The sequence below is a fragment of the Choloepus didactylus genome, chromosome 9, assembly GCF_015220235.1.
Source record: "Choloepus didactylus isolate mChoDid1 chromosome 9, mChoDid1.pri, whole genome shotgun sequence".
NCBI lineage: Eukaryota > Metazoa > Chordata > Mammalia > Pilosa > Megalonychidae > Choloepus > Choloepus didactylus.
The window spans coordinates 95,537,538-95,561,917 of record NC_051315.1 but is presented as its reverse complement, the minus strand read 5'-3'; the positions used below and the strand labels follow the sequence as shown (position 1 = coordinate 95,561,917).

Genomic DNA, 24,380 nt, shown 5'->3' with positions numbered 1-24,380 from the left:
TAGGAGACAAACACAGCTGCCTACAGGCAACAGACCCCCAACAAGTCGGGAAAGCATTAAAACTTTCCTCTCCTGTGCCAGTTTGGATACATTATGTCCCCCAAAACGCCACGTACTTTAATGCAATCTTGTGGGGGCAGATGTAGTCAGTCTTGATTAGGTTGGAACTTTGGATTTTGCTGTTTCCATGGAGATGTGACCCACCCAATTGTAGGTGATAACTCTGATTGAATTATTTCCATGGACATATGGACCCTGCCCATTCAGGGTAGATCTTGATTTAATCACTGGAGTTCTATAAAAGAGCTCACAAACAGAAGGACCTCAGAGCAGCTGAGACTGACACTTTGGAGAGCAGCTCAGAGAGACATTTTGGAGATGGCCGCTGAAAGCAGACTTTTGCTTACACTTTGGAGATACTAGCCCAGAGTTTGCTCCGGAGAAGCTAAGAGAGGACAAAACACCCCAAGAGCAACATTTTGAAGAATGCACAGGAGCTGAGAGAGGAGCTGGAACACAACCCAGGATCAACAGACACCAGCCATGTGCCTTCCCAGCTAACAGAGGTTTTCCAGATGCCTTTGGGTTTCCTTCACTGAAGGTATACTTGTGTTTATGCCTTAATTTGGACATTTTCATGACCTTCAGATTGTAAATTTGTAACCAAATAAACCCCTTTATAAAAGCACAGTTGCTTTGGTATTTTTCACGATGGCAGCATTAGCAAACCAAACATCCCCTACACTGCTAGTAACAAAATCTTACAAGACTTTGTTGTAACCAAATATCACAAGATCCTGTTGGAACCAAATCTTGTGAGAAACCTTTGTAAGCACCCCTGCCTTGACACGCCAGCCCTCACCCCAAATGGAATGGCAGAACACTAACTTCACTATTCCCAACTCACCGACATCAGGAAAAAACGTCTCCTGTTTTTTAAGTTCCTAACTAAATTCATGGGTAACTCAGTGCCACGCATGTTCTTTAGTCTTGGGGATATTCTGGTTTGGAACAAAGGTATATACCCAGAAGACCTGAAAGCAGGCACTTGAACAGATATTTGTACATCGATGTTCAAAGCAGCACTATTCACAATTGCCAAAAGACGGAAGCACCCCAAATGTCTATCAACAGATGAGTGGATAAATAAAATGTGGTATATACATGCAATGGAATATTATTCAGTCATAAAAAGATAAGACACAGATGAACCCCTAGACATCATGTAGAGTGAAATCAGCTGGACACAAAGGGACAAATATTGAATTACCTCACTAATATGAAATAACTAGAATAAGTAATTCTACATTAATGTAATGTAATCTAATATATTCTACGTTAGAGTCCAAATGCAGAATATAGGTTACTGGGGGACGGGGAGGGAGATTAGGGGATAGTGAGTTAAAATGATCCTTAATTTTCAAATGAATCATGTTCCAATACATATTATACTAAATAATTTGAAGCTTGTAAGACATTTTTATGTAAAAGAAGGTATTTCATCATTGTTTTTATATCGTTGAAAAAATGATGCAGCTTTTGTATACTTCTTGAAAAAACTATTTTTATTACGGAAGTTGTATGTTTACAGAAAAATAATGTAGAAAATACAGAGTTCTCATAAAACCACTCACAAAGTTTTACCTATTAGCTCACAGTTTGCATTAGTGTAATTCCTCTGTTACAACTGATGAAACAGTATCATAATTATACTATTAAATATAGTCCATAGTTTTCCTTAGGGTTCAATGTGTTGTATAGTCCTATGAATTTTAAAAATTTTATTCTAGTAACAAACATATAACCTAAAATTTCCCATTTTCATCACATTCAAATATATAATTTAATGATGTTAATTACATTCAGTGTTCTGCTATCATCAACCCAATCCGTTAGCCAAAGGTTTCTATCACCATAAACCAAAACTGTACAAATTAAGCATTAATTTCCCATTACCTACCCCATCCTTTCCAGTGTTAACCTGTATTCTAGTTTCAGACTCTACGAATTTGCCTATGCTAATTATTTCATATCAGTCAGATTATCTATTTGTTCTTTTGTATCTGACTTCTTTCACTCTACAGGATATTTTAAAAGTCAACCACGATGACATAAGTATCAAAACCTCATTAATTTTTAGGAATGAAAAATATAACATTGTATGTATATACCACATTTATTTTATTTATACATTCATTTGTTGATGGACATTTGGGTTGCTTTCATGTTATAGCTATCGTGAATGATGATGACATAAACATCAGAGTTTAATCTATTTACATTGAAGGCAAGATTTTGCTATTTTGCTCTTTTGTCTTTGTATGTTTTATGGCTTTTGTGTCTGTCTATCCTTCCATTAATGTCTACTTTCATATTTACCTGATTTTTTTCTTGTAGTGTACCATTTGAATCCCTTCTCATTTCTTTCTATGTTTTTCAAATATTTTCTTCATGGTTACCAAGGGGTTTAAATCTGAAGTCCTACATTTTTAACAATCATGTTTGATTTCATCCCAATTTATTTTCAATAGCATACACATAACACTGTTCCTATATCCCTCTGACTCCCAACCTTCTTATTAAACTTGTAACAAATTATATGTTCATACATTATATGCCCCAAACCATAGATCTATCATTACTTTTTATACATTTGCATTTTAGACTCTCTAAGAAGTTAAAAGTGGAGTTATATGCCAAATAAATAAATAAATAAAGTAATACTGGAATTTATAATTACCCTTATGGTTACCTTTACTGGAGGTCTTTACGCCTCTTCAATTCACTGTTTAACTCTCCTTTCCTTTTGATCAGAAGATTTCATTTAAGCACAACTTGTAGGGCAGGTCAAGAGGCAGTGACCTCCCTTAGCTTTTGTTCATCTGGAATGTCTTAATCTCTACCTCATTTTTGAAAGACAGTCTCACCAGACATAAAATGCTTGGAAGGCAACCGTTACCTTTCAAAACTTTAAATATTTCTTCCCATTGCTTTCTTGTCCCCATGGTTTCTGATGAGAACTAACATTTAATCTTACTGGGGCTACCTTTTAAATAACACATTGCTTATCTGTTGTAGCTTTCAGAACTCTCTCCCCATCCTTGGCTCTTGACGGTTTGACCACTATGTGTCTGGACATGGTTCTTTCGAGTTTATCCTCCTTGGGATTTCTTGGGCTTTTTAAATGTGCATATTCATGTCTGGTTAAATTTGGGAAGTTATATGCCATTACATCTTGGAATTTTCTTTCTGCCCCTGTCTCCCTTTCCTCTCTTCTGGGACTCCCATAATGCTTATATTGGTATGCTTCACAGTATCCCAGTGGTCTCTTAATCCTATTCATTTTTTTTTTCATTCTTTTTTTTTTTCCTGCTCCTCAGCCTGAATTATTTTAATTGTCTTGTCTTCGAGTTCACTGATTCTTTCTCCTGCCAGCTTCAATCTGCTGTTGAAGCCCTCCTGGGAATTTTTCATTTGTTGACAAATTCAGTTTTCATTTATTGAAAAATTCATTTATTCATGTTGAAAATTTCACTGAGAATTCATTGAAAATTTCATTTACTGAAAAATTCAGTAACAATTTTTCAGTTATTGTAGTCTTCAACTCCAGTATTTGGTTCCTTTTAAAAGTTTCTGTCCTTTATTGAGATTCTCATATTGTTCATTCATTGTTTTCCTGATATTCCTTAATTCTTTTTCCATGCTTTCCTTTATCTCCCTGAGCATATCAAGGTCATTTTTTTTAAGTGTTTGTCTGGTATGTCCGAAATATGTTCCTCTTCATTGATGGTTTCTGAATTTTTATGTTGTTCCTTTGTATGGCCATAGTTTCTGTTTCTTTCACGTCTTGTAATCTTTTGTTGCACACTGCACATTTTGATATTCAACCTGTTAACTCTCTGATTTAGTCCCTGAGCTGTCTTTCCTTAATTTTGTATCTAACAAGTAATATATTAGGGATTTCCCTGAGTGCCAAGAGCTAACAAGAACCAACCAACCAATGGAAAAATTAACCTTTCACAGTCTTTGCAAAGTGGCTCTGTATTGGCTGGTGCACTCCTTCAGAGTTTTACCCTTGTTTCAGTTTCCTAGGCTGCTTAAAGCAGAAATGAAATGTGTTGACTTAAATAATGGGAATTTGTCAGCTTACAGCTTAAGGGAAATGTCCAAACTAAGGCAATATCAAGGCAGTATTTTCTTCCTGAAGACTGGCTGCCAATAATCCTTGGCTCCTCTGTCACAGGGAAGGCATATGACAGCATCTGTTTGGTCTCTCCCTTCTCTTTCAGATTTCACTGCTTTCAGCTTGTTGCCTCTTTGGCTTTCTCTCTCTCTCTTTACATTCATTCCATTTACAAAGGACTCCAGTAATAGGATTAAGTCCCATCCTGAATGAGGTGGGCCACACCTTTACTGAAAGAGCCTCAACAAAAGGTCCTGCTTACAATGGGTTTGTTTACACACACAGGAATGGATTAAGTTTAAAAACATGTTTTTCTGGGGTACACATAGCTTCAAACCACCAAAGCTCTCCTATCAAAATCTGAATGTCCCCTTCACTCCCTATAAAATAGACTTTCCCCTTCTAACAGATACTCTCATGTATGTCCTAAAGTCAGTAATCCTGTGTTCCTGGCCTCTTTGACTTAAATGTTTCTTACAATACTTTAGCTGCCCATAAGATGTTTCTTGTGCAGGTTAAGATTGAAGAGGGCAATTTTCCTGGGTCAGTGCCATAGGATAGACTGGCACCAATATACAGGCATCCTATCATGCACATAGGGGTTACTCTGCTCCCTCAGGAACAGGTCCAGAGATCTATAGTGAGAGTGCAAGCTGGCTCCACATAGCCCTGGGGAAGACTGGGTGTAGGCAAGTGTGCCAGTTTGAATGTATTATGTCCCCCCAAACGCCATTATCTTTGATGTAATCTTGTGTGGGCAGACCTATCAGTGTTGATTAGATTGTAATTCTTTGAGTGATTCCATGGAAATGCGCCCCACCCAACTGTAGGTGATAAGTCTGATGAGATAATTTCCATGGAGGCATGGCCCCACCCATTCAGGGGGGGCCTTGATCAGTGGAGCCATATAAATGAGCTGACAAACAGGAGGAACTCAGTGCAGCTGTGAGTGACATTCTGAAGAGGAGCTACAACCAAGAGGGACACTTTGAAGAAAGCACAAGAGCTGCAGATGAGAGCCAGTTTGAAGACAGCTGTTGAAAGCAGACTCTTGCTCCGTAGAAGCTGAGAGAGGACAAATATCCCAAGTGCAACTAAGGAGTGACATTTTTGAGGAACTGCAGCCTAGAGAGGAACATCCTGGGAGATAGCCATTTTGAAACCAGCACTTGGAGCAGACACTGGCTGCCTAACAGAGGTTTTCCAGATGCCATTGGCCATCCTCCAGTGAAGGTACCCAGTTGTTGATGACTTACCTTGGACACTTTGTGGCCTCGAGACTGTAACTGTGTGACCAAATAAACTCCCTTTATAAAAGCTGATCCATTTCTGGTGTTTTGCATTCCGGCAGCATTAGCAAACCAGAAGAGCAAGCAAGGGGTCATGAACTCCCTCCTACCATTTTTAAAGGACACCACAACTTCTCCTGCCATTGTTATAAATTTAAAATGTTAAATTCCAGCCACATGGTAACTACAAAGAAAATGCTGGAAAATATGCAAGGTCATAGAAGCAGAAATTAAGAGTACTGGTTGCAAGGGGTGGGGGAAAGGGAGAATGGTGAGTAATGCAAAATACGTATAGCATTTATGTTTGGGGAGATGGGGAAGTTTAGTAATGAAAGGTGGTGATGGTACTGCAACACAGTGAATGTGATTAAACCCACTGAGTGTTATGCTTGGGAGTAGTTGAAATGAGAATGCTTATGCATATACGTGTTTAAAAAAAAAAGCAACCAAATAGACAATGACAATTAAAGGCAATACATGATTCTGGATGGAACTTTACAAGGAAGGAAAAGGGCTCAAAAGGACATTATTGGAACATATGGGGGAAAATTAGAATATAGACTATAAGATATATATCAGTGTAAATTTCTTGAACTTGATAACTGCACTCAAAGTGGTTACATAAGTGAATATGCTTGTTCTTAGGAAATGTACATGACAGCATTAAGTGTTCAAGGAGCATGATATATGCAAGCTACATTCAAGTGTTCAGAAAATGGATTAATAGAAGGATCAATAAATAGGTAGATGGAATGACAGATTTGTGGACAAGTAAATAGAATGATACTGCAAATGAGACGAAATGTTAAAACTGGTAGACATGGATATCTAGGAAGGATGGGGTACACAGGAGTTCTCTGTATGGAATTTGTCTATTTTTGTTACTGACCTATAAATTTTACAGTATTGCAATATAAAATGTTTAATATTTTAAAACAAAATGGGCAAAGGACTTTATGAATTGACAGCTCTCCAAAGAAGATATACAAACGGCTAACAAGCACATGAAAAGATGCTCAACATTCTCAGCCACTAGGGAAATGCAAATCAAAATTCAATGAGATACCACCTCACACTAACTAGAATGGCTACTACTGAAAAAATGGAAAAAGTAAGTGTTTGGCAAGGATGTAGAGAAATAGGAACACTCATTCTTTGTTGGCAAGAATGTACACTGGTATAGCCACTATGGAAAACAGCAGTTCCACAGAAAGTTAAATATAAACTTACTGTATGATCCAGCAATCTCACTCCTAGGTTTATACACAAAAAAATTGAAAGCAGAGACTTGAACAGATATTTGTCCGCTGATGTTCATATAACCATTTCCCACAATTGCCAAAAGGTAGAAGTAACCCAAGTGCCCATCAATGGAAAAATGGATATTATTCAGACATAAAATGAATGAAGTTCTGATACATGTTTTAACATGGGTGAACCTTAAAGACATCATATTGAGTGAAATAAGCCAGACATAGAAGCCCAGATACTGCATGATCTCACCTATATGAAATAACCAGAATATGCAAATTCAGAGTCAGAAATCAGAATACGGATTACCAGGGGTCAGCATGGGAGTGGGGAATAGGTAGTTAATGTTCAATTAGTACAAAGTTTTTGTTTTGGATGATGTTTAACAATAAAAAGCTAAAAATAAAATTACTGCTTTTGCGTATACCATCAACTACTTAGAATATGAAATTTTTGAAAGATGCCATTTATAATATAATCAGAAATATTAAATAACTTAATATATCTACAATATATAGAAATATACAGAAGTATACAGTTCTGTAAATAAAATTTTAAAAATTTAATTGAGACATTAAAGACTAAACAGAGATATCCTATGTTTGTGACAAAAATATACAATATTATAAAAATGTTCATTCTCTCCATATTATTTTATGGATTCAGTGCCATCTCAATAAAAATTGTTACTTTTTTTGACAAACTTGACAAACACATTCTACAATATACGGAATAGTGAAAGGGATCAAAATAGCCAAGACAGTTATAAAGCAGAAGAACAAGATGGAAAGAATTGTACTAATATATACCAAGGCTCATTATAAAAATATAATAATCAGAACAATGTGATGGCAATCTAGGCTAGGAAAATAGACAAATGGAACATACTAGAAAGACCAGAAAAGACCTACACATGTATGAGAACAATATGTGATAGAAATGGCTTGGCAGATCAGTGATCAGTGGGGAGAGAGAGACTTTTCAAAAAATATTCTGGGAAATTATGTATACATATAGAAGATAAATGAAATGTAGTATTTACTTCACACTGTACACAAAAACCAATTCTAAATGGATTAAAGACCTAAATGTGAAAGGCAAAACAATACAACTTTTAAAAAATCTTAGAGGAAAATGTTTTCATGATTTCCTGAGAGTGACTTTCTTACCTACCTTACTCTAATCGGTGCTATGGATCCTGTCTTTATTTAACATTTTGATGTTTGTTCATCATGGATTTTTAAAACTGATTTTGATTTTTTAAAATACTGCAATAAAATATTAGATATCTTGCAAAAAAGAAAAAAGGTGGTTTTGACTTCAATGTAAAAGGATAAGAATGTAGCTAAAGAGAACAGCTAAGAGAATAATGCAACGATATGGCAAGATATTTGACCCTCAAATAAAGAAGTAACATTGGGGGGAAAAAAGGCTGCATTTGAGAAACATGTATCAAGGGCACAAATGCAGGAATTTGTGCCAACATGAGAAAACAAACAGAAAAAAGCAGGCAACCTAGATTTCATTTTGGAACAAAAGGCCAAGAGGCAATCAGACCCGCCATGTCAAGAGTCTGCTTCTGGAGTGCCTGTGTAGCTTTCATTGCCTTTGTTTTTCCTTCTATGTCTAAATCTACAGATTTCCCTACAATCTCTAAATATCTGGACAACAGTTCTTAATTACTGCTTAATTACTTATGGCAATAATTAAATTTTATAATCAAAGATTTACTACCAAACCAAAATTCAAATAGCCCAGTATCGTAAAATATCAAAAAGATAGAATATAAACTGTGTAGGGAATAAAACTACACATGAATTTTTTTTTTTAAAACAAGGGGAAATGTTTACTATGTTAATTTAAAATTAAAAAAAGAAAAGAAAAAAAGGCTGGATGTTAAGAGACTGTTAACCTCTTAACTATGTGGTCTGAATTATTTTTTTCTACTTCTTTATACATTGTTAATCAAATGCTTTCTTTGCCAAATTGTGCTTATGTGAGCTAACTTTTTTTTTTTCCTTAAATGAAAGTCAGAGTGTGGTATGGGCTACTTGTGAAAACATGAAGTTAAATTCTCCCTTTGTGCCTTTGCTCCTAGGAATCTATTTGATGTAGTTTTCCATTTAGTCTGTCTTTATATCATGTTTTTACATCAAAATACTGTTTTGCTAAAAAATGCAACCTTATCTTGTGCAAAAATTGCTTGCAAATATATTAATAAGGTTTCTACAAGACTGTAATAATTTCTACAGCCTCTGAACAACTACAGGAAGGATTTAACACTGATACTGGAAAAGCTACCTAGTAGTTAGTTGCTTCAGGAATGTTTTAATTATATGTGTTATAAAAAGGTTTACAATTATCTAAAACATATTTATTAATGCATTATATTGATACTATTCAGCTTGATGCTGGATCTTAATTTATCATTACAGAAATATTATACTGTTCAAACTACGAATTATGGGAATTATTTCCAGTTTTCACCCATGAGAAAGAATTTTGGAACTAATATATTTACTAGCATATTGGAGAGTTAATATACTACCTATTTATTTTGATGTGTATATATTATTTGAATCATAAAAATTGTTACTTGACCTTAACAGGACACCAAATTAGATATGAATTTTGATCTTAATTATAAAAAACACTGTATGTTTGAAAAAAAGACTGGAAATAAACACACAAAATTATCATTTTGGCCATTAAATAGTTTAAAAGTTAAGAACAAAGGCCTTGAAGTAACATAGACCTAAACTGAAACCCTGGCTCTGCCATTTTAATAGTCTAATCTGAAAAGCAGACATTATAAGGATAACATATGTTGGTGCCCTCAAATGTAAAGCATCTAATACAGTGCCCAATATATAGCAAACAGTTATAAATAGTAACCTTTATTCTAGTTGATAGAATTTTAGGGGACATTTTTTCTTTCTTATTATCTTAATTTTTCTATAATGAAGATGAAGATATTTCAAAAATATACATATACTTTAAAATTTTCAGCTGTACATTATTTTGTATTCCATTATGTCATAAAGCCTTTGCTAAGTGCAAAATTAAACAAACATTACCCTCACCAAGCTCTTTCTTCATTTTACTAGCTAAGTATTTGTATAAAGCATTCCAATCTGGTTTGAAAGTAAACCAAGTAAGTGATAAGTGGTATTTACATTTTTAGTGAAGTCGAAATTTTGACTTGAAAAAATAATTCGCCTTAGAAACAATTTTTCCCTTCTTCCACACAACAGCCAAAGTAGTCTTTTAAAATAACTATCTGGTCATATTCTCTTCCACTGAAACCTGTCTACTACTTTCCTACTGCACTCGATATAAAAATCACCACAGTCCTTACCATGTAAGCCAGAGGTCTATACTTATTGATGGGAGCTAACACAAATGCTCATCCAGAAGTACTGTAAGAATGATGGAACACTGTTTTCCAACAGCATTTACAGCTCACCCAATGCCAAGCGAAAATTTGATTAAAAAGTGAGGGAAGGATAAGGCAGAGGTAAGCTTCTCTGAAAAAGAATAGTTATATTCCCAGTCATCATACACTGTAGGTTTTTGTAAAAATGTCATTAAAAATGTATTGCAAGGAAAAAATACCCAGAACTAGACAAATGGAATTGCTATGAACTACAAAAATTTTTCTAAAGAAGTTCAAAAATAACTTTCTCTTTAAATTCAGAAGCACATGGACATAACATCCTTACCAAACGACACATTTAAAGCATTAAGTACAGTGATAAATCACATGGAATGATTATAGAACTTACACTTAACAAACATTGCTATTGCATAAAATAATTTTTTAAAACTGCATGTTCATACTGATAATATGTCACCTTTAATTTACTGACATTTATGATAACAGCATCAGAATAAAAAAATTGTTGGAAAGGATATTAATAGGAGTATACAAAGTCTACCCAAAGAGGTCAAATTAGATATTTCTTAATTTAAATTTCTAGAAAATATTATTGGATCTTTATATTACATTCCTTCATTTATTTGGAAATTATCTGGAGGTTTATCTAGAGTTGTTGAAAATTTTATAGTTTAACATATGACAGTAAAAAACAAATCCATTCTAATAACTTAATTTGGCATAATCTAAAATTTGGCCGTAAATTGGTCATAGTCATAGCCACTATCAATTCTGGCCTAAACTTTTCAATAGCATCCTAACTGGTCTCCCTTCTTCTACACAACAGCCAAAGTAGTCTTTTAAAATAACCATCTGGTCATATTCTCTTCCACTGAAACCTTTCTACTACTTTCCTACTGCACTTGACATAAAAATCACCACAATCCTTACCATGGTCTGTAAGACCCTAAGTAAGTTATTAGCCTTTAGCTCTCTCTCCGATTTCATCTTCAGCCACATTAGACTACTTGCTGCTCCTCAAATAAACCAAGCATGCTCCCACTTCAGGGCCTTTGGTGTTCTCTCTAACTGAGGTCTGATACCCTCTCATTTTCTATACATCTCTGTTCAACTGAGGTCTGATACCCTCTCATTTTCTATACATCTCTGTTCAAACGTTCCCTTATTTGGAGTCTTTCCCTGAATAATACTAATACAAAGGCAGTCAAATATACTTTACCCAGGTTCATATTAATATTTTATCTCAACAATTTATCATTTGCTCATTTGTGGGTATATTTAAATATATATACACATATTCATCCAACAGCAACATCTCTCTCTTCCTAGGAACGTTTTACCCCTCTTACCCAATGTTAATTTCCTTTACGGCACTTACCATCACCTGATATTCTATATATTTGTTTTTGTTGTCTCACCCTTGACCAAAATAAGCTACTCAAGGGCAGGTCATTTGTATGCACCCATGGTCCTAGAACAGTATCTGTCACATAGCTGGAGCTAACAAATATTTGTTGAATGACTCAATTTACTCATTCAAATAATCTACGTCTTATATTAAAAAGATTGTTCAGTCAATGACATACAATTTCAGTTGGAAGTAACAGGTTTATACCAAGCAATCCATGTGTTTTACCTAATATTCCTTACAATCAGTAGCATATATTTATAAGGTAGGTAACTTGGAGTCAAGTTTACAGAATGTGGTTAAAGACAGAGTTCCCATGAAAAACTGAATTGTATTTCAAAGCACTAAAAGCAAAATCTTGATCACCTCTTAACATGCTCTGACACAAATATCTAGTCAAGAGACCAGAGGAATTGTGCTGGTTTGAATGTATTATGTCCCCCAGAAAAAGCTATATTCTTTGATGCAATCTTGTGGGGCAGACATATTAGTGGAGATTAAGTTGGAATGTTTGGATTAGGTTGTTTGCATGGAAATGTGCCCCACCCAACCGTAGGTGATAACTCTGATGAAATATTTCCATGGAGGGGTGGCCCACCCATTGAGGGTGGGCCTTAATCAGTGGAGCCATACAAATGAGCTGACGAACAGAAGGAACTGAGTGGAGCTGAGAGTGGCATTTTGAAGAGGAGCTACAGTCAAGAGGGACACTTTGAAGAAAGCATAGGAGCTGCAGATGAGAGAGAGTATGAAGATGGCCGTTGAAAGCAGACTCTAGCTCCAAAGAAGCTAAGAGAGGACAAATACCCCAAGAGCAACTAAGAGTGACATTTTTGAGGAACTGCAGCCTAGAGAGGAACGTCCTGGGAGAAACCCATTTTGAAACCAGAACTTTGGAGCAGACACCAGCCAAGTGCCCTCCCAGCTAACAGAGGTTTTCCGGACACCACTGGCCATTCTCCAGTGAAGGTACCCTACTGTTGATGGACACTTTATGGCCTTGAGACTGTAACTGTGTAACCAAATAAACCCCCTTTTATAAAAGCCAATCCATTCCTGGTGTTTTGCATTCTGGCAGCATTAGCAAACTAGTACAGCAATTAATGATTTCAAGGGTCTCAAGGAAATTATTGACCAAGTATAAAACAGATGTGAAAAATAAAATACTTCATGAACAAAAATGCTCATCATATAAAGATTTGTTTCCAGTTTGACTATATTAAAAGTATTCTGACAATTATAAATATGATATAATGCTGGTTCTATTCAAGACAAAAATAAACGCAACTATTAATTAAACAAATTTAGTAATTATAATATGCTCAAATTTAAATAAAAAAAAACAAAACAATAGATTCTTAAAATCAAAGACAATAATAATAGAAAAACTACCTTGCAGTTCTGTAGCAGTCGTATGAGATGTTCAAAGCAATTACTGTTAAGAAAAATGGCCTGAAGAACAGGCCTATCTGTGCAATCTAACATGGCTGTGATGGTATCTAAGAAAATAAAAATAAAATTGTTCACGTACAAGTGAAAGATCTGGGATCATACAAACATATACTCTAATCATATTTTTAATATAGGCTTTTCATCAGTTGACAAGACAGATGTAAACTAATTGAGAAATAATAGGGATGAAAAGTAGAAAACAAAATCTGTACTTGTTATTTGACAGTAAAAGTAAACTTTTTTTTATACTTTCTTTAAAATATTTAGCTTTTTATATATGAGTAGTATATATATATTTCCCAGAGATTTATTTATTGCTTTTACATTATAAGGCTCCAGTCTAAACCAACTATGGTGCCTAACTTGTTAATTATAAGCAATAACTGGTTATGTTTGGCAACACTCTCATTTATATAACATTAAATTAACATGATCATTATGAAAATGAAACTTAGGTAATTAATCCATTTGTGATATGTTTTGCTCTCTTTTTTCTTACTGAATGGATATCCCCATCCAGAAATCTGGCATGGACAATACCATAGCCCTAACAAAAAGGAAACCTATTCACTATGGACTCAAAGTTATTAAAACTTACAATTTACAATAAAAAAATTATAAAACATAACCCATTATAACATATAACATAATCAAAACTAAGCTAAATCTTATTTTCCTATTGAAGCTATATTATATCATAATGCATCAAGTTCCACTAAGATTCAAATGTCCAATATTTTTAAATTGGAAACCACACACACACACACACACACACACACACACACACACACACAAACATAACCACAAGCACACATAAACATACAAAAACATTTTTTTAAAGTCTCTAGAAGTTATATACCAAGCCATTAATGTTATTTTTGGGTAGAAGAATATGATGTACTTTTGCTTTTTACTCATCTGAATTTTCTAGTTCAGCTGTAATGAACATATTTTATTTGTATATAGTAATGAGCTATCAGTTAATAATCTCTGGATCTATCATTCTAATGGGAATGTAATAATAAATCATATATATTGGTGAGGAAGCTTGTATAATAGACATGAATAGTCTGCATCGCAAACAGATACACATAAGCACAGACTAACACAAAACAATCAACACAAAGAGAAGGAGAGAGAGTAACAAAGACATGCATAGAGGCTCTGAGTGGGGAAAAAGACGCACTGTAGAGGAAGGACAGATATCAGATTAACCTTTATAGGGATATTAAACAGGCACGTACAACATTGATTATTTGTAGGTGCCTCTTTGCTGTAGATTAAAAACTACAAATGGCACTTTCCGAAAATTTACTTTTCCTAGAATTTCATAATCGCAGCTGACTTCCTTATTAACAATGATGCTTCTAATGGATTATACTTCCAAAAAAAAAGAATATAGAGGCTCAACTTTGTCACTGTTAAACCAAAGATGTTGTAGATGAACAAATGAATTCTGTATTAATTATTCTGATGTCAAATTCAAAATGGTCACATGATATTTGAATTACACAATCAATACCTGCTATATGATGCCCTTGTATTCCAAAAGAAAGTTAAGAATATGTAAGTTAAAACAACAGACTCAGAGAAACTGTCTTAATGTTATACTCACTCAGCATTTTGATCTGTAGAGCTATGAATCGGGTTTCCCACTGTCTGGACCTCTTTTGATTAGGTGAAGTTGAATGATCTGAATTCATTAATTTAAAATAATTCTCCAAAATAGAGCTGGTTTCCACTTGGCGCTGGTCAGAGCTGCTAGTCAAAAGGATATGTACCACTTCCGTAAGGCACTTCAGAGTTAGTTCTACTTTTCTACCCACTTCTTCAGGATCTCCATCTTCCCAGGAATCACAATCTGCCAAAACTCGCATAAGAACTTCCATGGTGGCTGGAGAAATTGCTTGCAAAGCATTTTTCTGAAAAAATTAAAGGCAATAAAGATAAAACCAAACCTAATTGAAGTTCTGTATGTTTGCAACAACAAACAGAATTTAATAATTCTGCAGACAACTTTTTCTTTTAAAGACTCAAAATACATTTTAAACAGATACTTGTGTAAATTCTGCTAGTATTTTACACACTTATCTTCCCTTCCTCAATACTAACAGAACTCTGATTTTATTGAGGGTAGGAATATGCCTACACAGAAAATTTGCTTTTTAGTATTTCTTGCAGCTAGGGGTACCCATGTGACAGAGTTCTAGTCAAGGATGTTTGGCAGGAGACTATTGAGAGGGCATCACTTTACAAGTGGAAAGGGAAGGGCCTTTTACCTTGGTTCTTTCAATCATTTTCCTGACTAGAATGCAGACTCAATATAGCCACGTTTATATCATGAGGAGACAAGTACAAGAATGAAAATAAAAGACTACAGAGAGCAGAACAGCAGTAGTGAAGGACCTTAGGTCCCTGATGATATCATTAAGCCGCCATACCAACCCAGAACTGCCTACATTTGGTTGTCTCATGCAAGATGTAAAAAAACAAGCTCAATTTGATGTTAGTTAGGTTTTCTCTTGTTTATAGCACGTGCATCCTAACTGATAGCAATATACAAGATGACTGTGTTGGCTCTCACTCTACAAACATATTTCTGAAACTACATGAACTAAGTATTGGTAGCTATATTGAGGTGACCTGTAGAATTGGAAATAAAAGTATATATTGTCCTAAATCATTAAATTGAAATATAATGAATCAGAACATAGTTATGTAAAATCATTTGAAAGTGATAGCACTTAGTTCATCAGGACTCACAATTATCAATTATTATTATAATAAATAACATCAGTAACAAGTGCTACTATAAAAGAAACTGCTAATGGTCCAAAATCCATTCTCTCCCACTTTCTTCTTTATAGAACTCCAGATGTTTTGCTGGGCACATGACTACTTGGAATAAAGATTACATTTCCTAGCCTCTCCTACTGTTAAGAAGGCCTGGGCAGTAAGTTTTACCAAGTTTTTAACTGAGATATATTTGCTTTCTTTGCTGCCATATGTCCAAGTTTGGCAAACGAAATCAAAGAGAAATTGTCAGCTTTTCAGTACCTCCTTAAAAAATAGTCGGCACATACCATTTGTCTCCTTCTTCATCTCTCCATCCTTTTTTGTGCCCAAAATGCAGACATGATGGCCTGAACTCCAGAAGCTACCTTAGCATTAAGTAGCACAGTAAAGATGACAGATTGAAATGCAGAAAGAACCCAAGTCCCTGAACAACCTAGAGCCATAATATTTACTCTGGTCCGCTGATTGTTATTTTTGTTTTAATGAGAGAGAAATAAATTCCTAATTTAAATATTTACTCTGGTCTGCTGATTGTTATTTTTGTTTTAATGAGAGAGAAATAAATTCCTAATTTAAAGTGTTATTAATTTTAGTATTAACTGCTACTTACAGCAGATCCTAAATTTAATGGATACAATTGTGATTCAGTTCTTACAGAGCAGAGAATTTGTTAAGTGCTTTACATATATTACGTATCATTTAGTCCTTAAGACTATGCTGTAAATGTTACAATTTTCATATTATTTTTAAAAAAGGGAACTAAAATGCATGTAAATAGTTTATCCAAAGCACACAAATAATTAAAGATAGACATGGGATTCAAACCAAGGTCAACATGGCTCAAAAGCACCTCTCTTATCATAACACAAAACAGAATTGCTTTGATTGTATTAACAGATCTAAAGAACCAATATGTCAATGGGAAGCCCAGGCACAATGCTTTGGAAAGTGAGCCCAGTCACTGAACTTCAATATTTCCGCTCTTTATGACAAGGCCATTCCGATACCTTTAGATATTTAATTCACCTAAATACCCTTGTACTGATTCCATATTCAACAAGCAACCTTCTGATTTCCATATAGATCTAACTATAGTTTTGATATGCTCACAAAGGTTTTGAGTATTTTCAGTGTATAAAATGATAAATTGGCCTTCTAGTATTTACTTAATTTTTAAGTGAGTTTTAATTACTAGGGACTTGAGCTTAACTAAACCTAGGCACAAATAAGAATGAGTCTCTGTGTGTTCAAAAATAGAATGGATACAACCACTTCTCCATTAGCCAACAACAATGCCACTTCTGATTTTATTCACGTATACTCATTGATTCTAATTCTCAGTAGCAGACAAAAGGTGGAAATAAAGTAGACAGTGTCCTAAAAGAAGGGTATCAGCCAGTAAAGGAAGGTGACTGAGCAAACTTAAGCTGAAAAATAAGATTCTGGTGACCATCCCTCTCACTTCAAGGAGACTCATCTTCTACCAGGGTGAAGAGGACAAGGCAAGGTACCCAGCAGGAAATCCAAGCAGAGATTCTGGTAAGGCACTAAAAAAGGGATAGAGTAAGAAAACAAACATAGAAGGGAATTTCAAAAGGGCTCCGGAAGATAGCAGGGTGTTAGAGTAAGAAGGAATGAAAAAATAAGGAAAAAAAACTGCTTTTCAGGCTATTCCCTGAAAAAACGGTAACAGAGAGAAAACAAAAACAGAGCAAAGATAGGTAAGAAAGCAGAATTGCAGAAGTACCTCCCAAATGGAAACTCTTAATCTCAAGATGGAACTCTTAAGATTAATACCCAAAAATACATATCTTAATTGGGTACATTAAATTTAAAAAGGATTCCCTAAATATATCAAACTATCTGTTTATGAAGTTCATTTGAAAAATAAGGATTACAGTTTCTTAAATATCCAAACTGAACAGAAAAGTAGTAGATACATTTAAAATAATCAGCAATTCCCTACTGCTATAAGATTAAAAGAGGCTCTTGAAATCAAATAAATGTCTAAGTATTAACCTCCGTAATGTCTCCCTAAAGGTAAACAAGGATTTCTTCCTAATGAACCCAAGAAAAAAGGTAATATACTAGTACATTATTGGTATAATTTTAAATGTTTAAATAAAATTTAAGTGTTTTAAAATAGAGGTTTCTAAGACTAAATAAAATTGTAATTTAAACGTGTAATATAGTATAACATGTATGGCATAAGGAACACAGTATGTTAAAATTTGTAAGACAATGTTTCATGTGAAATAAAAAAGCTAATAGATAAAAAGAAAAGATAATTTCATCCCCAATTTAAGACAGAGAGAGAAATAGAGCACGAGAGAGAGGGAGTGCCCATGAGAGAGGGGGCACAGAAGGAAGGAAGGAAGAGAGGGTGGGAAGGAAAGAAAAGAAAGAATAAAGAAACAAATCTTAGTGAACTTAAATTCAAATCATCAAAATCAAGGGTTCTTAACCAGAGGACCACAGAATTCAGGGATCTACGGACTTGGATGGGAAAATACTCTATCTTTATTTCCACTAACCTCTAACTGAAATTTAGTATTTCCTATAATGTTATATATACGCAATAAATCACAGTAGAATTAACATTCCTTATAAATTTATCACCAATTAAATCATATACATTTTCACATATTACAGTTGTAGTGCCTTGAAACAATTAAAATTACATTAGTTACTAGACTTGCTGATTGATCTTTCTATTTAGTGGTTATGAAAGGAAGCACATATTACTATGTCACAGATTTGTTTTATTACTATTTTGATGACTGCATTTCAATATAGAGCGTTTCCTTTGTGATCTTGTACATTTTATTTTAGGCATTTAAAAACATTTTGACAATGGGCTTTATCAGATGGCCAATGGGGTATACAGGTACAAAAAAGTGTTAAGAATCTCTGACCTAAGTTGTATGGCTTAAGAGTACCTATAGAATGTTCTCTCCGAATTACAATCCTGTTTTACCATGGTAGCTATACTTAAAATTTACCACAGACAGCTTTCGAGTTGCCCAACTTTTAAAAAAATTCATAAATATTACTAGATTTCCTTTTTTGTAAATAATAAAAGACTAACTGGGCTCATTGAAAAAATGCATATAAATCGTTAATATATACATTTTGTAATTATAAGTAAGCTGAAGAGTGACTAAATTCATATATCTTTGGAAGCCAAACTGAGTAAGTTCAGTTTCATCAAGTAGACTAATATGATCTGAAAGCCAAGACAACTAAACGACTATGACTCTCAAAAAAAGGGAAAAAGATTGTACATTGTTACCTGGAAAATCCAAAAAAGATGCTCACAAAAGGCAACAGAAATTGTTAAATATGGTTATTTACTCAGTAATTTTATTATTAGTACAAGTATTATTATTTAGGGTATTTCATAAGATAAAAAATTAAAAAAAGGAAGTAGGTAAGTTTTAAACAAGACATAAAATTAGAAAAATATTTTTATGGTTAATAAAATTATGAAAAGACAAAGACTAGAAATTCAATAATCCATAGAAAGCTCTTTGCACTGTTAACTATTGCTTTATATCATAACTTTCAACACTTTCCTCACCTGTCCACCGGCTACAATGGCTCCAAATAGGTGCAATAAGCAACACTTAAGAGTTTCCTTGAGATGTTCACTTTCCTGAAAACATTCTGTGAATAAAATAAATTAATTAATTAAGTAATAAGATTTCTCTTTCACAATATGATTTATCTCTAAGGAGTACGTGACACTGAAGTACACATAAGAACTATTTGTGAAAAGGCTAAAATTTGTTAAAAGGCAAGACTGATACGCATTTTTTCATAGGAAAAGAAAAGAGAAACCATCAACTGGGTAGTATTTTAGGAACATTATTTATATTATCTCATTTAATTCTACTAATACTCCACATGAGGATGATATTGTACTCCCATTTTTAAGTCCTTTCTAGTGTCACTATCCTAAAATTCTACGGCAACGTTTATTTAAACATGATAAATTTTTATAGTATATATTCTCCACCACAATGTTTTTGTTGTTGCTGTTAACTTAAAATACCATGGATAAACTGTAACCTATAATATTCTTGGAAATTACCTAAATAACTATTTGTTAAATCGTACTTTGAAAGTTATCACCTTTCTGTATATGTGTTACATTTCACAATAAGGAAATAACAGAAACTGTGGAACTGTAACCCATAATATTCTTTGAAATTTGTTCTTCAACTACTTGTTAAATTGTACTTTCAAAGTTATCACTGTTATGTGTATATGTTAAATTTCACAATAAAAAATGTATGAAAAATATATCATGGATATTATATCTTTTTTAAATTGCGGTAATATGTATACAACAAAAAATTTCCCATTTTAACCACTTTCAATTATATAATTCACTGGTAGTAATTACATTTGCAATGTTGTGCAAGCATCATCACCATCCATACAAGAAACTTTTTCAGCACCCAAAACAGAAACTTTGTATACATTAAGCAATAATTCTCCATGACTACCCACCCGACCCCACCCTAGCCCCTGGTAACCTCTAATCTACTTTCTCTATGAATTTGCTGACTCTTGAAATTTCACATAAATGTGATCATACCATATTTGTCTTTTTGTGTCTGGCTTATTTCATTTAGCATAATTTCAGGATTCAACCATGTTACAGCATATATCAGCACTTCATTCATTTTTATGGCTGAGCAATATTTCACTGTATGTCTATACCACAGTTTGATTTTCCATTCATCTACTGACAGACACTTGTGTTGTTTCTACCTTTTGGCTATTATGAATAATGCTGCTTTGAACATTGGTGTACAAAGATCTGTTTGAGTCCCTGCTTTTAATTCTTTAGGTAAATACCTAGAATGGAATTGCAGGGTCATACGGTAATTTTACGTTTCACTTTCTGAGGAACCACCAAATTGTTTTCCACAGTGGCTGTACCATTTTACATTCCCAGCAACAACATACAAGGGTTTCTACTTTTCCACATCCTGTCTACACTTATCATATTTATCTTTTTTAAAATAACCATTGTAGTGGGGGGAAATTGTATTCCACTGTGATTTTGATATGAATTTCCCTACTGGCCTACGATGTCGACTACCATTTCATATGTTTATTGTTCATTTGTATATCTTCTCTGGAGAAATGTCTATTGAAGTCATTTTTCCCATTTTTTAATTGGGTTGTCTTTTTGCTGTTGAGTTGTAGGTATTACATCTTAACATATACACATTTTTATCAATTTTATGACTATAGAGCATACCACTATGGTCTATGTACCATAATTTACCTAAACAATTCTTTACTGATAAACTTTCATACATTTCCCCTTTCTTTTGATGCTAAAAATTCTGTAATCAACATCTTTTTACCTATGTCATTATACACAAAGAAAAGATGATAGCAACAGAAATATTTCCAATTCTAAATATAATAAGCATTACCAAAATGGAACAGCTTTGAGGTAAAAATGTATTGACAGAAGTTTATAATGAAAACAATCAAGTCATTCCAGTCATGTCAGAATAATTAGCCTTCCTGCTATAAACAACTAGAAAACTGGACAAAACAGTTGCCAAAGATTGGGTCACAGAACTGACAGACAAGAGAAGGGAAACAAACAAAATGAGTCCAAAGATCACCATTACCTTCTGCTTGGAAACACTTTCTGGACAATTGCATAGTAAGGGGGACCCTAAAAGAACATGGCCATCTTGCTGAGTTGAGAGAGAAATCAAAGTTCCAGAAAGTTGAAGCACGGGAAACTGTAAAGCACAGTACAGGAGTGGAGGAAGCTATACAAAGAAAGAACTTCAGAAAGATGCATAGGATTCCCTTTGAGTCTGAGTGTCAGTCCTCACATGAGTAGCATGAATGCCCACAAGATGAACATATAACTACTAGGAAGCGGTAAGATGAATAATTCTCAGATGTCACACAGGGATGGGAGATGGCAGAGTTCCATTCAGCCACAGTGGATACACAAGAAAGATAACACATATGTAGAATGTAAAATTATAGCACATGTATACTCTGATCATAAGATTGATGAAGTGGCTATTTTAGTATCTGACAAAGTAGGCAAAAACTATTGTCAACACAATGCAAGGAATATTCCATGGATAGGGAGAGACATCTCATTTCAAGAACAGATCAATTTATCCAAGGCTAACAAGTCCAATCAATTGGGAAAGAATAGTCTCTTCAACAAATGGTGCTAGGAGAAGTGGATATCCAGATGCAAAGAAAGAAGGACTCCTATTTCATACCATATACAAAAAGTAACTCAAAATGGATCAAAGACCTAAACACAAGAAACATGACTATAAAATTCCTAGAAGAAAATGTAGGGAAGCATCTTCAGGATCTTGTGTTAGGCAATGGTTTCTTACACTTTACACCCAAAAACAAGCAACAAAAGAAAAAACAGATAAATGAGACCTCATCAAAATTGAAAACTTTTGTGCAAAGGACTTTATCACAAAAATGAAAAGACAACCTACTCAATGGGAGAAAATATATGAAAACCACATATCCATTAAAGGTTTAATATCCAGAATATATAAAGAAATCCTTTAACTTAACAATAAAAAGACAAACAATCCTATTTAAAAATGGGCAAAAGACTTGAATAGACATTTCTCTGAAGAGGATATACAAATGGGTAAAAAGCACATAAAAAGATGCTCAACATCATTAGCTATTAGGGAAACGCAAATCAAAACCACAATTAGATACCATTTCACATTCACTAGAATGGCTACTATTGAAAAAAAAACAGAAAATTACAAGTGCTGGAGAGAACATAGAGAAATAGGAACACTCATTCATTGCTGGTGGGAATGTAAAATGGTGCAGCCTCTGTGGAAGACAGTTTGGCAGTTCCTCAGGAAACTAGGAACGGAATTACCATATGACCCAAAAATCCCTCTACTACACCCAAAAGAATCAAAAGCAGGACTTGAACAGTTATTTGCACACCAATGTTCATAGCAGCATTATTCACAATTGCCACAAGATGGAAACAGCCCAACTGATGAATGGATAAACAAAGTGTGATATATCCATACAATGAAATATTATTCAGCATTAAAAAGGAATGAAGTTCTTGCTCATGCAACAACGTGGATGAACCTAGAAGAGTTGAGTGAAATAAGCCAGACACAAAAAGACAAACATTGCATGATCTCACTGAAATGAGCTAATTAAGAATAAGCAAACTCACAGAGTTAAAATCTAGAACATAGGTTACCAGGGGCTGGGTCAGGGGTAGGGAATTGGGAGTTAATGCTTAATTTGTAAAGAGTTCTATTTGGGTTGACTGTAAAGTTTTGGAAATGGCTGGTGGTGACAGTAGCATAATATTGTGAGTGTAATTAACACCACTGAATTACATATGTGAACGTGGTTAAAAGGGGAAAGTTTAAGTCATATATAATTTTTACTGGAATAAAAATTAAAAGATAAACAAGACTGTACAACATGATGAACACTATGGTACATGACAGACTATAGCTAATAGTAAAATTATTAAAATGTTCTTTCATGAATTATAACAAATGTACCACACTAACGCAAAGTGTTATACATAGGGTGGTATACGGGGATAAAATGCACTCTAATATAAACTATGGGCTACAGTTAATAGTACAATTTAATATTATTTCATCAATTGTAACAAAGGTACCACAACAATGTAACATGTTAATAATGGGGGGCTGTATATGGGAACTCTGTATTAAATGATTTTTCTGTAAACCTACAACTTCTCTAATTAAAAAATTTTTTTTAAGAAAACTGTGATTACTATACTAAAGAGTCTAGTGGAAAAATAGAGAACATGCAAGTTCAGGTGGATAATTTTGGCATAATAATGGAAATTTTAAAAATAATTAAATGTAAATGCTTGAATTGTAAAACACAGTAAATTGAGATGAAGAATGACTTCCATAGGGTCACCAATAGACTCAATATAGCTGAGGAAGGAATAAATAAACTTGAAGATATGTCAACAGAAATTACCCAAAATGAAATAAAGATTAAAAAATAGAAAAAAAAAAAAAACTATTGAAAATATGAGACCTGTGAGAAAATATGAAATGGTCTAAAATTTGCATGATTGGAATTACAGAAAAAGAAGAGACAGAGATGGGCATAAAAAATATTCATCACGAATTTTCCAAAATTAATGACAGACATCAAACCACAAAACTAGAAGCTCAGAAAACACACAGCAGGATATTTTTTAAATCCATGTATATCATATTCAAGCTGCTGAAAACCAAAGAAAAAGAGAAATTCAAAGGTATTCAGAGTAAACAGACCAGGTAAACAATAAACCAAGAAATCTGGAGTATCTATATACTGATAATAAACTGATACATGATTAAGGATAAAAAGGAACACTGTATAATGATAAAATGATCAACTCTGCAATAAGACATAATCCTAAATGTATATGCAACTGACAACAGAGCTTCAAAACACACAAGGCTGTAATTGAGCAACTAGAAAGGAGAAGCAGAAAAATCCACAATTTTAGCTGTTGATCTCAAAGTTCGTCTGTCGGTAATTGATAAAACAAATAGAAAT

General features: G+C 33.9%; 1 protein-coding gene across 15 annotated transcripts in view; it reads right to left on the bottom strand.

The window, feature by feature from the left end:
- The window catches only part of NBEAL1 (neurobeachin like 1), a 281,631-nt gene that overhangs the window by 179,913 nt on the left and 77,338 nt on the right, over window positions 1–24,380 (bottom strand). For all 15 annotated transcript variants that reach the window (XR_005218944.1, XM_037850425.1, XM_037850424.1 and 12 more), the window contains 3 exons: window positions 19,357–19,442; window positions 14,596–14,902; window positions 12,921–13,027 (listed from right to left, as the gene is read on the bottom strand). Coding sequence is in view for 14 of the 15 variants with exons in the window: in XM_037850425.1 (XP_037706353.1) it covers window positions 12,921–13,027; window positions 14,596–14,902; window positions 19,357–19,442 (500 nt within the window). In the remaining variant the exon portion in view is untranslated. The remainder of the gene's footprint in view (window positions 1–12,920; window positions 13,028–14,595; window positions 14,903–19,356; window positions 19,443–24,380) is intronic.